At 35.4% G+C, this 13029-nt stretch overlaps 1 protein-coding gene across 3 annotated transcripts in view; it reads right to left on the bottom strand.

Annotated features, from left to right (window-relative positions):
* Positions 1-13029, bottom strand: part of ZC3H11A (zinc finger CCCH-type containing 11A) — a 32898-nt gene continuing 19869 nt past the window's right edge. For 2 of the 3 annotated variants that reach the window (XM_044671660.1, XM_044671662.1), the window contains exons 9-17: positions 10930-10989; positions 7375-7473; positions 6769-6837; positions 5776-6282; positions 5566-5645; positions 4807-5146; positions 2914-3080; positions 2513-2580; positions 1-2079 (exon numbers count right to left, since the gene is read on the bottom strand). In XM_044671660.1, coding sequence (XP_044527595.1) covers positions 1824-2079; positions 2513-2580; positions 2914-3080; positions 4807-5146; positions 5566-5645; positions 5776-6282; positions 6769-6837; positions 7375-7473; positions 10930-10989 — 1646 coding nt within the window. In that variant the 3' untranslated portion in view covers positions 1-1823. The remainder of the gene's footprint in view (positions 2080-2512; positions 2581-2913; positions 3081-4806; positions 5147-5565; positions 5646-5775; positions 6283-6768; positions 6838-7374; positions 7474-10929; positions 10990-13029) is intronic. The other variant, XM_044671661.1, reaches the window with a different exon arrangement.

The raw sequence follows: 13029 nt of genomic DNA, 5'->3' as shown, positions 1-13029 counted from the left end.
TTTCCTACACCAGTTTTATTTAAAACACAAATGTCTTTCTCCGTAATGACTAATGGTTCAAATGATGCTGAACATGAATGATTCAGACACAGATTAATAATTACAAGTGCTTTAAATAGGATACAAACAAAATCATAAAAAATGAAAATAAAATGGTTATTTACAAAAAGGATTAGAGATCTCTGTACAGATCTCAAGAGTGAAATGGGAAGAGGAAGGAGGAGGAGGCAATTGGTAATAGAACCAGAACATTCCATGCTTGGCCTTGGGGAGGGGTCCTCATACAACAAATACTTTCAATTATAGAGGGAAGAATGGGGATTGTGTCTAATTTTTAAAAAATATATAAATTTCTCAAGTTACTTTTGTTTGTGAATAACCATTCAGACCTCAACAAGGCCAGATGGGTAGTCCTGTGGCATTCTCCACCCTTCCATGAGATTACATGAAGTTCTCCTTTTGATGAGCCGCCTACAACAGCAGTTCCTTAGGAGCCAATATGACAGGTGGGTCAATTTTCCCTAAGGGAACCAAGATACCACCTATAATGAATTATAAAAATGGACAAGTATTTTTTCCTCTTTCTCCAAAATACCATATGAACACAAATATTTACAATGCAATATATCTTCTTCTGAGAACACAGGCCTGAATTAGGCTTATTCTAGGACAAGTCTAAAACCCTTGCGGGGATGTAAAAAGGACTGTCAAGAACAAAAAAAAAAAATCAATTCAGAAGTAATAAGGAAAATCATCTACAAAGATGGAAGGTACACAATACACCTCCAAAGCATCTCAATATCCCTGCTACAGTGGGTTCAGTGTATTGCTATAGTTCACATATGAAAATCAGCAGCTGATTCAGCTTTCCTTTTTAGGTGGTCACGGACAGAGAATTCTTGGGCAGGAGAATTTGCTGGAACTGCAGCATTACAGATTTAAAAAAGAAACAAACAAACCATAACCTTTCACACAACTCCTGGTGACTCAATGCCAGTGGTGGTGGAAAAGTATTGGGGCAGGAGAAATGGGGGGGGGGGGCTGGAGAAATGGGGGGGCAGGAGGAGCAGAAATTTTCATGCTAACAAGAGGGTTCTTCAAATCATGTCTTAAGAAACCAGGGGATCCCAGTAACAGTAGTTCTTGAGACCACCGAGGCACTTTCAAGCAAAAAAAAAAGCTTTTAAAATTACAGTAGTAATAAATAAGTTGTTGCTTGTTAGAAGTCTTCAGAGTAACCGAAGCACCAAAATTTGGACCTGAAAAAATTGTCCATGTTATTCTGGTTTGCTCCCTGTAGCTACTTAGCCTTCTCTAAAGCTATGTTAACAATTTAAATACAGTGGCAGAAATGAAATTTGGTCCTTAAGAGTAGTAGCAGCTATCTTCATATCTTTCTCATATATCTATTCATACACACAACAAAGATGATCCAAAGAAAAAAGCCAGAATTAACAAATGTACACTTTAAACCTCTAAGCTCCTTTCTGCCCCCCCCCAACCTAAACTACTTTCTCTCTATCGCCCACTTTTTTTTTTTTTTTAAAGTAGGGGAAGGAGGGGATGGGGAAAAAAGGGAATAGGGTGAGACAAGGAACTTTATCTCAAAGCTAAACAATAATAGACAGGATGGCTACCCAAAGGCCTTCTCTTTAATTTGACCCACAGGAGGCCCAAACAAGTATAGGTACTTCTGAGGTATGCTTCTGATTGGGGCAAATCTTGGCCTAGAGAAATAGTAACCTCAGGCACATGTTATAATAGATGAAACAAAATCCAGTTTTTTGGTGAGTTTTTTTAAAAAAATAATCTTGTCACCACTTTCAGCTATCGATCATTTCCGATAGCTCAAGTAAAAGGTCATCTTCATCCTTCCCAGGATCCAGGTCAATTTCTGCTTCCAATTTGCCTCCTGAGATCTCCCAGATCAGTTTCTCAAAGTCATCCTCCACAGAAAGGGGAGGCTTTCCTGAAGAGGCAGAGCTGAGCCGGCGGCTTTTTGTGGCCACTTGGGATGAAGAAGGACTAGATACTTCTGGTGGTAGAGGATCAGAAGTTTGGCTTGGAGGCAGATCAAGACTATGAGAAGGAAAGAGAATCCATTATTACAAAATTGTCTTTCCCCACTGGTTAGTTTAAATCACTCAGGCCCTAGGATACCATATTAACATGAGAATGTTTTTGAGTCGGATAATAATTGAGTAACATGGAATCAAGCATCTTCTTATTCAGGACACTCAATTAGGTGCTAAGATTATCTTTTGAAAACTATGAAGTATAGAAAAAGTACTGTAAGAATACATGTTGTAACAATGGACATCAATCCTGTTTTTTACATTTTCTCTCAGTATTTTAAGGCTTACTAAGTAGTTTCACTTATAAATTATCTAGCTGAATCTGGAGTGTCTGTAAGAACTGATTTGGGGCAAGGTTCTCCAGAGAAAACAAGTATTAGAAGCACAGATATTTGCAGTGACAAAGTTTGACCAAAAGGAATAAAGTGATGTTTTACCTGTTTGGGGTTTTTTCTGTCTCAGACACAGTGACTGGTTTATCCTCAGAGAGAACTGGAACAGCAGCCTGTAAAAATATAATGTATGTCAATGTTCTTTCACTTTCTCCAGGAAGATAAATTCTCCTCTGATGCCTAACTCCTACTTAATGCATGGGTTTTAAGGATGGGGATGAAACTTTTCAACTCCAGGAAGGAAACTGGATTTGATAACACAATCTTGTTCCTTCCAGGTAAATATTTAGTTCTCTTCATGAAGAGAAAGAATTTATATTATAAAGACCCCAAATATTAAAAAACAACAGAATATGTTATCAAAGTTACAGAGATAGTAGAAGACTTTCATCTTTTCTGACAGATAAAAAAAACTCCCACTAGTGGATCAAAAATAATTTTCTTACCACAGCTGCTTTTTTGCTTGGGCTTTCCTGAAGAATATTGCCGGAACTGAGTGGCTTTACAGCTGCAATGACAGCAGGGTGGACTTCAGCTGCTTTGCGTTTTGTGGCCAATTTAGGGGTTGAAATGACTTTAACCACCGATGGCTTGACATTAACCTTGGGCTTGGCTACAGGGGGAAGATGATATTTGGTTAGTATTTAGACGGTATAGACAGGAAGTTAGAAGAATAATGGTATTAAAAAAATGGAGATATAAACCATGACTTACTGTATAATTGACATAATGCATTTGCTTATCCCCTTTAAGTGACTTATTTGAAATAGTTGTCTTTTTTTTGTTATAGACTTTGGATAAAAAAAATTACCACAAACTCCATAGATAACTATCACTTACTATTCTTTAACTCCTGATATTCCCATTATTAAGCTTATTGATCACTACCAACTTCTAATGATTGTAAAATGGTGATAAATAGAAGCACCTAGGTCACAGAGTTGCTATGAAGCCTAAATGAGTGTTTTGGGGAGCAGTTGGGTGGCTCAGTGGATTGAGAACCAGGCCTAGAGAAAGGAGATCCTGGGTTAAAATCTAGCTTCAAACACTTCCTAGCTGTGTGACCCTGGGCAAGTCCCTTAACCCCCATTGCCTAGCCCTTACCACTCTTCTGCCTTGGAACCAATACATAGTATAGATTCTAAGATGGAAGGTAAGGGTTTTAAAAAAAAAAGATTAAATGAATGAATATATATATGTAAAATGTTTTGCAAATTTCAAAATGGTGTATAAATCCTATTATTATATTGTAATCCTGTGTAGAACATTAAAAAAACTTGATGGCAACAGTGTTTTCATTTTTTTTTTTCTCATAAAGGTTAGAACTTTTGAGGTTTAAAAATAAAAAGGATACTGAAAGCGAACAGCCACCCGGACAGATGAAATTAAAGACTACAAGTTTGTTTTTGGCTTAAGATACTGAAATGATTGACTACTGGCTAGGAATGAAATATGTCACATTAGGACTTAAAAGATCATGTTTACTTGAGCATTAATGACTTGGAAGGTTTAATGATTTGTTTGAGAAAGACAAAATTGAAAATGAAGGAGGGGAAAAACCACCTAGATAAGTTCAACAGTCCAAACTATATGAAAACCATCACAACCAAGAACAATAGCAGAGGTGACACTAAGTGGGGAAAGAATAATATTCATGGCTTGAGACTGAATCATAAATAGAAAAGACTTCTGGACCTGGACCAGATAAATCTGGTTTTGAATCTCTGCTCTGAAACATATTTTTCTGTGTGACTTGGGTTAAGTCACAGAATCTTCCTGGGTCTCAGTTTTCTCATTTGTTTAGTAGGAAGCCTCTAAGATTCTTTCCAATTATAACTCTATGAGTCTCTGAATCTGAGATTTTAGAGCAAAGAGTTAACTACCATCTCCACAGCTATCACCAAGATTTGGTATAGTAGAAAAAATTCCTGAACACAGACCCAGAAGACTGAGTGCCCCCACTCTCTTATGAACTACCTGTTTTATCTGGGTTAAACATTTTCCCCTCCATTTCCTCATCTATAATATGAGTGTATCTATAATATATGTTCTAAGAAGTGTTTTTCTGTTTTAAATCCTATAGTCTCTATAGGTTACTGGTACTCAATGGATATGTAGCTGACCCTGGAAGAGTGGATTAATGGAGGTTCTAAGGATACTGTGTTATAATTTTATAGAAAGAATATTTTTCATTTTTTTAATTCTCAAAAACATTTTTCCTTCTTTCCACCAAGTTCAGAGGATAAATTAAATGCAACCTGTCAATTACTATTCCAGTTTAGTCAGTGATTCACTATATAAACAATCCTATTCTTCAGGAGATCCCATATAACTCTTACCTTTACCCCTTTTTTCCAAGGGTTGTGCTGCACATTTCACATTCAGGATTGAATCCCCAATTCCTGAAGTTTCTACCTCTACTTGCTGGGCTTTTATTGGCATGCGTTTTGTCAGCTGGCGGGTGATTCCTGATACGGTATTCAGTTCTGATTTCTCTACCACTTGGGTGTTACTGGGTGCTGCTTCTTCCTGAAGGGGTGTCAGAACTTTCTCCTTTGGTAGTGTTTCTACCTCTTGCTGCTTCTGCATGCGCTTCTCTCTCATGATATCTTCAAATTTCTTGACTTGAACTTTGGAAATGCTATCTCCTGTGGTCTCATCAGAAGTCTGTGAAGAAACCTACAAAAAATCCAAGAGAATTTAACTCTAGCATTTTAAAACATGACTACAACCAAAAGCTATTAGCAAGATAACAAAAGACTGAAGGTATTGCTTTGAAAAAGTATGGGAAACAAGGAGAATTCTGCAGTGACTAATATAGGATGCATAATGTTTATCTTCCACAGCCTAATTAATATTTATGCTCAAAGGCCAGTATATCTTTTAGAAAAGAAGATTAAGAGGGCTTATACAAACATTTCCCTTAAACACTAGGTTACCCAGAAGAAAAACTGTCTTTTTATAAAACAGGAGGGAGACAAATGTTCACTTCTAATCACCAATAAGCAGAATACCATCGGGAGTAATTATGATGTAAGAAGAAAAAGGCTTTTATTTGGAAAGTAAGTATTTGTAAAGTATATTAATAATGCTCTTACCTCAATAGCCTCTGTTCTGCTAACACCAATTCGAGATGTGGTTTCACCTGCTTCACTAAGTTTCTTCTCTTCCTTTACACCTGTATTCAAATCAAACTCCAAATCATTAACCTTTAAATTCAGGCCAGTTTGTGTTGAATTAATCTTTAGCTGAATGGATACCTTGGTAGGATAGCAAAGATTAATTTGCAAACAAAATAATGTTGCTACCTGTTCTTTTGGTGATGCGGAGAAGTCGTCTTATGATTGGAGTAGTCTCAGGCTGTGTCTGGGAGCTGGTGCTGTTCTCAGCACTCTGTTGCACTCTCAATGCTTTTTCCTGTTTGATTTCCTCCAAGGTTTTTATATGTACCTCCTGCATGGGCTTGGTTTTCATTGCAGGCTCTTCCAGCTGCCCTTTACTGGTAGTGCTGGGAGGCAAGGTGGCTGGTTTCTTAGACTCACTTTCTATTCTGAGCTTGACAGAAGGGTTTTCCTTCTCAGCTTTCTGTCTCTCTTCTTCCTGCTGTCGGTGTTTCTTTTCAGCCAGGACCTCAGAAAATGTTTTGATTCGGATAGCAGAGGAGCTTCTCATCCCCAAACTGGAATCTTCAGTCTTATGGGGTCCTTCATTCTTAATTTTGGTTAGCAAGTCTCCTCGTTTTTGGCTGGCTCTCTCGAGACGTATTTCTTCTAGTGTCTTCACATGGATCTCTCCACCTTTAGCAGATCGTTCTGCTAAAACAGGAAAAATAAATTTTGACTTCATTATGTACTTTTTGCTACCTGAAAGCTGTTTTCTAAATGGCATGCTAGTAAAAAGCATTTGATGCTATGAATCCTGTATTCAAAATATTAGAAAGTGGTTATTTGCCACAAAATCTAGAGATTGGCCATGCTTTTTGAAATAAAAATAAATTTCTGCTTATTCTAAAGATAGCCATTTTTGGTAAAACATAAAGAAATCAGATGCCTGTGGACTAGAATTGATATTCCCTCCTCCTATAGAGAAGACAGTAAATGAAAAATGTCTATCAAATGAAAATGACTAGAAATGGGAGGGTAGGGAAATAAAGGAAAACTGAATTATTTATAAGTGAAGAAAGGCAACTGTTGTTTCAAAATCTAACCTCTAACCTGGCTCAAATGGCCAAATCAAAGAAAACACATACATTGTTATGGGAGGGAAAAAATATGGGAATCAGTTTTAGGAATAATTATTACCTGTTGTCTCCATACTGTTTAGATCAGCTGGCATTCCTAATCTCTCCTTCAGAGACTTGGAAACTTGAACTGAAAATGAAAAGAACAATAATAAAAGAAGTGATAAAGATAATTCTGTTGGCAGTATTACACAAAATTATTAAATTGAGTATTCTCTTTGGTATCTAATTGAATTTCATGTATTCCTTTTCAATTTTCATAATGAAATTACACTTTTTTACTGTTAGTGCCCTTGAATTTCCCTGGGGCTTCACCTTTTCCATTTATGTATCTACCATTTTTCTCTAAAAATTTCTCCTTTCTAGTCCTTGACCCCACAACCTGTTTCTGGAAAAATGATTTCCATATCAAACACATATCTCTAGAATATTCTGGAAAATACATTTGAAAAACTATTTTTGCACTATCAGTAAATAAACTGATGGGTTTGGGGAAATTATTTTGTTATTTAAAAAAATTATGGAAAGGGAATGACATGGTCCTATAACTCCATCATCTTGTTTGCTCATATAGGTTAGGAGCCAAAGAAAGCCTTAACTGCCAACAAAGCAAAATAGCAATTGTAAAGATGTGTGGTAATTTTTAAAACTTATGAAACCAGGGTACCTTTCTTTGGTGTTTTGTCAGTATTCATTTCTGGAGACTCAATTTTCTTCCCAAGCCTTTGAGCAAGGCTTCGCTTCAGTGGAGGGTCACTGTCAACACCTTTAAAATCAAAGGAACAAAATGAATTTAGTTGAAACAATTTTTAAAAAGGAAAAACCATAAATAGGGAAAAGCAAACATATCTATGGAGATTAGTATTTTTTTCTGTTTTATCTGATAAATAGCAGTAAAATATTCTTGGAACTTGAAAACTCCACCTCAGAGAAAGTAATACAATTTTCACAGAGAAAGATGGTAGGACAGGGGAGAAATAAGATAAAGATAACCTTCGATATAAGTGAACTAAAGGCAAGACTAAGAATGTGCAAAAAATTCTAACTGCCTAACAGATGAATTCCAGTAACCAAAGTAACCCCATAAACAACCAAGAAGCATAGAATTTCAGAACTGGAAGGAACCTTAGAGATCACTTAATACAAATGCTCTCCTTTTACAACTGAGGAAGATAAGGTTCAGAGAGATAATGTGGTTTGCTAAAATTCAAACAATTGGGAGGAGAAACTCAGAACCAAAATGTAGGCCTTCTGATTCCTAATCAGGGGCTCTTTTCTTTCATTTATTCATTCATTTGTTCATTTCATTCAATTCATTCTTTTGTGTTACATGGTATAAGCTGTCAAAATTATTTTCCAGATTGTCAAGATAGAACTTTCCTAAAGATATAAAGCAGTCTTCCCCTTATCCATGGTTTCACTTTCTGCAGTTTCAGTTACCTGTGATCAACCATAAATTCTAGGGGAAGAAGGGAGGCAGGAATGGGGTTGCCACTGAATGAGGAATAGGGCTAGCATAAAAAAAAAAAAAAATCAAGGACATGTGGAAGGAAGGACCTGAGCACAGACAGATGGAAGTCAGACATGTGTGTGTGGGCAGGTGGGCAGCTGAATGGGTAGAGTAGGGCAAAGGTTCCCCTCTTTGCACCAGCAATCAGGCCAGAGAAGGCTCATTAATTCTTCTGCTTTCATGTGAAGGTTTTTTTTTTTTTTTTTTTTTTTTTACGTGTGTGTATATATGTGTGTACATGTTTGTGTATGCACAGTTGGGTAGAAAAGAGTGGGAGGCCATGAAGCAACAAGTTAAGAGACAATAGAAAGGAGAACATAATACTATAAAGCTAACATAGCTGTTAAAAGTTAAAGTGAAAACTGCAGTTTCAGGCATCCATGGGGGGAATTTTGGATGGTTAACGAGGGATTATAAATTCTATATAATAATAGTACAACGTACTTTTATTATTGTATTTAATGCTGCTAATGTCTTTTATTTATTCATCAACTGATCAACTGGATTTTATTATATCTATGAATGTATAAGAAAATGCCATTATAAATGGAATCAACAGGTATTTGTTTATATTCATGGTTTCAACCAACTATCCCCCACAGATATAGGGAACTCTATTGTACTTGTAAGTATCCAAAGCTAGTAAAAAATAATGTATGAACTATGAATCCCCAAGGGCTTACATCAATTTCCTTTTTTCCTAGCTCTAGGCAATAGTTAGGTTGCAAAAGCATTTTATAAATAGCTTTATTTTTCTAATAGTAAGAACTGAAAAACTTGACTAAGATTACAATTGTTTTCTGATCCTTTGAGAAAATGGCAGCTAAATATGCAATTTAAATGATAGAAGAGTTTTAAAGATTTGTTCATAAAAACAACTACTACTGCCCACACAGGCAGCTTTTTAATTACCCTGCCAACACTATTTAAAATAGTGTGATGACATCCAGAGAAAGAACTGTGGGAGTAGAAACACAGAAGAAAAATATATAATTGATTACATGGTTCGATGGGGATATGATTGGGGATGTTGACTTTAAATGATCACTGTATTGCAAATGTTAATACTATGGGATTAGGTTTTGAACAATGATACATGTAAAACCCAGTGAAATTGCTCATTGGTTCTGGGAGGGTAGAGGGAGGAGGGGAGAGAAAGAACATGAATCATGTAACCATGGAAAAATACTCTAAATTAATTAAATAAAAAAATGAAAATAAAATAAAATAAAATAAAATAATATAGTGTGATGAGACCGCTGAATTCAGGAGACTTTTTCCCATATTAGGGAATATTTATCATTTTTACAGTTAGGTAGCTATCAAAAATATGTCCTTCAAAAAAGATAGGAAAAAAATGGGCCAAATACTTTGGTTTTCTTTTTTCCTTTTTTCAAAAAAAGAAGCCTTTACGTGTATCCTTTCAACACTACAACTTTCCCCAAAGGCTTTGATATATCAAAGGTTGGAATAAGAAATTAAATGGGAATTTGGGGGGAGTTTTGCAGAAGCCACAAATGACAGAAAAAAGCTTAGGTACTCAGAAATGCATAAAATATATATATAGTATTGTATAATATCAACATTTTATATTTTAATAACATATATATATATAATTTTTAAAAAGCTAAAATGAATAAAAAGTTATGTTTGCAAAAAGAATGCAAAAGCCAGCAGACATACAAAGCTAGAAAAGCAGATTTCTTTAAAAGTTTAGTAACTCAAAAATGCAAAATGAATGTACTATTATATGTAATATTACCTGTATAGTATGTTCAGAATTATTCTCAAATGTTTCAGTAAAATTTTTTTCATAGTTATTTCATATTTTAAAATTTATTTTCCATAGGTTTTTTTACTTAACATTGATCTATATAGACTATGACCAAATATTAACCCAAATTTTACAATAAGGTACTGTAAATACCCCATAAAAGAAAAAAAGAAAAAAAATCCAGATTTCTTCTCTGGTATGGAGGGACAAAAAGATTTTATGTGGATTTTCCAGATCATGGGGGTATCACACCGCTAAGTCCCATGATGTGGAAGTAATATCTTTACTTTTTATCCTAGCAATAAGCTTAGGACAGAAGGACAAAGGCTAGGCAAAGCTGGGTTAAATGACTGGCTCAGGATCACTCAGGTAGGACGTGTCTGAGACCAGATTTGAATCCAATTTCTCCTGACTCAAGAGTGACACCTATCCACTGTGCTACCTATCTACCCTCCCCACTTCTATTCTTTAAATGAAAAAATGCTGCTAAGAAAGTGAATTAACAAATGGGAAGTTTAAATTAAAATAATTTTTAAATACCTGAAATCTTTACATAAAAAATTTACTAAATCTAAATTTTATCCCTGCTCTAAAAAAAATGTGCTTAAACTTTCTTTGTACAAAGAAAGAATGTAGGGAGTGTCCATGGTCTTTTAAAACCCAGGGACTTTTAAAGATCTACTAAGAATGAAACTAAAACTTGAACTTCAAATCACATAACTGTTGAAAAGATGAAATGAATATGGGGCAAAAAGAATTTGGAGAAGTAAACTTGATGATACTGGGTTTAAGAACTGTATAGAGGAGTGGTGGGGCAACATTAATAGCTTTTCTGTATGAGGGAAATTCTGGGGAATGTATACTGTTTGAGGTGTTTCTAACATGCCACAGGTTGAAACACGTGCAAACAAAAAAATGTCTGCACACAATGTCCTTACCTGAGAGCTTCCGTTTCCCTAGTCTTTCTGTGAGACTCAATCGTACCAAGGGCTCTTCTCCTAAAACGGCAAACAATAAAGAGCTTAGAGTCTATTATCCTTAACTATCATTAGTACTTAGTGAATGCAAGGGGCACTTGGCAATAAACCAGAAAATACTTAGAACAATAGTCTTAACACCCAAATGATAACAAAAGCTTATACTTATGTGGCACTTGGAGGTTTTTTGAAGTGCTGACATACAATTTTTCACTTGATTTGCTCAAATCCAAGTTAGGTATTGCAGTTATTATTATTGAAATTCTGTAACAATATTTTACTTTGACAACTATACTTAAAAACTACTTTCACATAAGTTTTATGAAGTTATATGATCCAAATTGTTTCCCTCCTTCCCTTCCCTTCCCACTCCGAGTGCTAGCAGGCAATTTGATCTGGGTTATACATGTATTATCTCGTAAAACACGTTTCCATATTGTTCATTTTTGTAAGAGAATAATCATATAAAACCAAAACCCCAAATAAACTAAAGTGAAAAATAGTATGCTTTGATATGCATTCCAACTCCACCAGTTCTTTCTCTGGAAGTGGATCTCATTCTTTGTCATTAAGTCCTTTAGAACTGTAGCTAAGTCTTTCACAGTTGATCATTCCACAATATTGCTGTTAACTATATACAATGTTCTCCTGGTTCTGTTTATTTCACTCTGGATCAGTTCACGTAGGGCTTTCCAGGTCTTTCTGAAATCATCTTGTTAAATTCTTATAGCACAATATTGTCCCATCACCATCATATACCATATTTTGTTCTGCCATTCCCCAACTGATGCAATCTCTTTAATTTCCAATTCTTTGTTACCACAAAAAGATATTGCAGCTATTAATTTCATTTTATAGAAGAGAAAAACAGAAGCTCAAGTTATATGTATAGTCCATGGTCACTCAGTTATTAAGTACTAGAGAAAAGATTTTAATCCAAGCCTTTCCTGATTCCAAATCTGGTACTCTTTCCATTATATTACTCTGCAAGACATATTATGTCTATTCTTTTTATGTCACCTAGATTTCCATCTGCAATCTTTCCTCATCCCATTTCCCAAAGAGTTACCTTCTATTACAGAAGAATTTTTAAAAGAAAAAAAAAAAAGATAAATTCAGCAAGCTCGATAAACATATTGAAAAAAAACCTGACATAATATAATATGTAAATTCCTTCTCCTTGGGTCCCTTACTTTTGCAAAAGGATGGAGGGTAGGAGTACAAGATAGAATTTTGGAATTCAGCTTATTAAATAATGTGACAACATGAAATGCCAACAAACAGAAAACATGAAGTAATACTAAAGTATAGTCTAAAGAATAGAGAATTAAATAATTCAGCATCAGTTCTTTCATGTTCTCTCCTCCATAGCAATAAACATGTCTTCAACAAGTATTTGTGGGCAGAATTCTGCACTAAGCATTGGAAGAGATAGAATGTTTAGAAAAGACATGGTCCCTCAAGCTTGGCCCTGAAGAAGAGATGAAAAAAAAAATACATCTTCCTAACTTCTTTGCAGAGGCAATGGACAACAGACGTTTAATAACACTGCATATATTATTAGATTAGATGTATTGGCTAGCTTGGTTAAACTTTTTCCTTTTTAAAAAATTCATATTTAAAGGATGGCTCTGTGGAGAGTAGAAGGTAAGTAGACAGATAAAATATGGTCCTTGCCCTTATGACTCTTAGAATTAACTAGGGCAGTATGACAAGCAACCAATCACAAACCAAAAATAACATTCAAAAGGAAAGGTGGTGGAGTTAAATGAAGTATAACTGAGCTCTCCTCTATAATTCCTCCAAACACTTAGAAAAATGACTAGAATGAGGCCTAATCAGGAAACCAATTTTAAAAAATCATGAATCATTTCCCACTCCAGACTGTCATAGGTAAATAGACAAAGAGGTCTGTAGGAGCTGGGTTTGGGGTATAGCCAGAAAAGGTAGCAAAAAAACACAGCTACAGACTATACCAGTGTTGGGGAAGGTTTTTGAGTTTGAATGCCTAGAGGGCAATTTTGAGCCATCTGGGAGTCCTGCCCCCCCCCCCCCCCCCCC

This window comes from Gracilinanus agilis, chromosome 4 (genome assembly GCF_016433145.1).
Source record: "Gracilinanus agilis isolate LMUSP501 chromosome 4, AgileGrace, whole genome shotgun sequence".
Lineage (NCBI taxonomy): Eukaryota > Metazoa > Chordata > Mammalia > Didelphimorphia > Didelphidae > Gracilinanus > Gracilinanus agilis.
The sequence above is the reverse complement of the archived record's forward strand: the minus strand, read 5'-3'. Positions and strand labels throughout refer to the sequence as shown.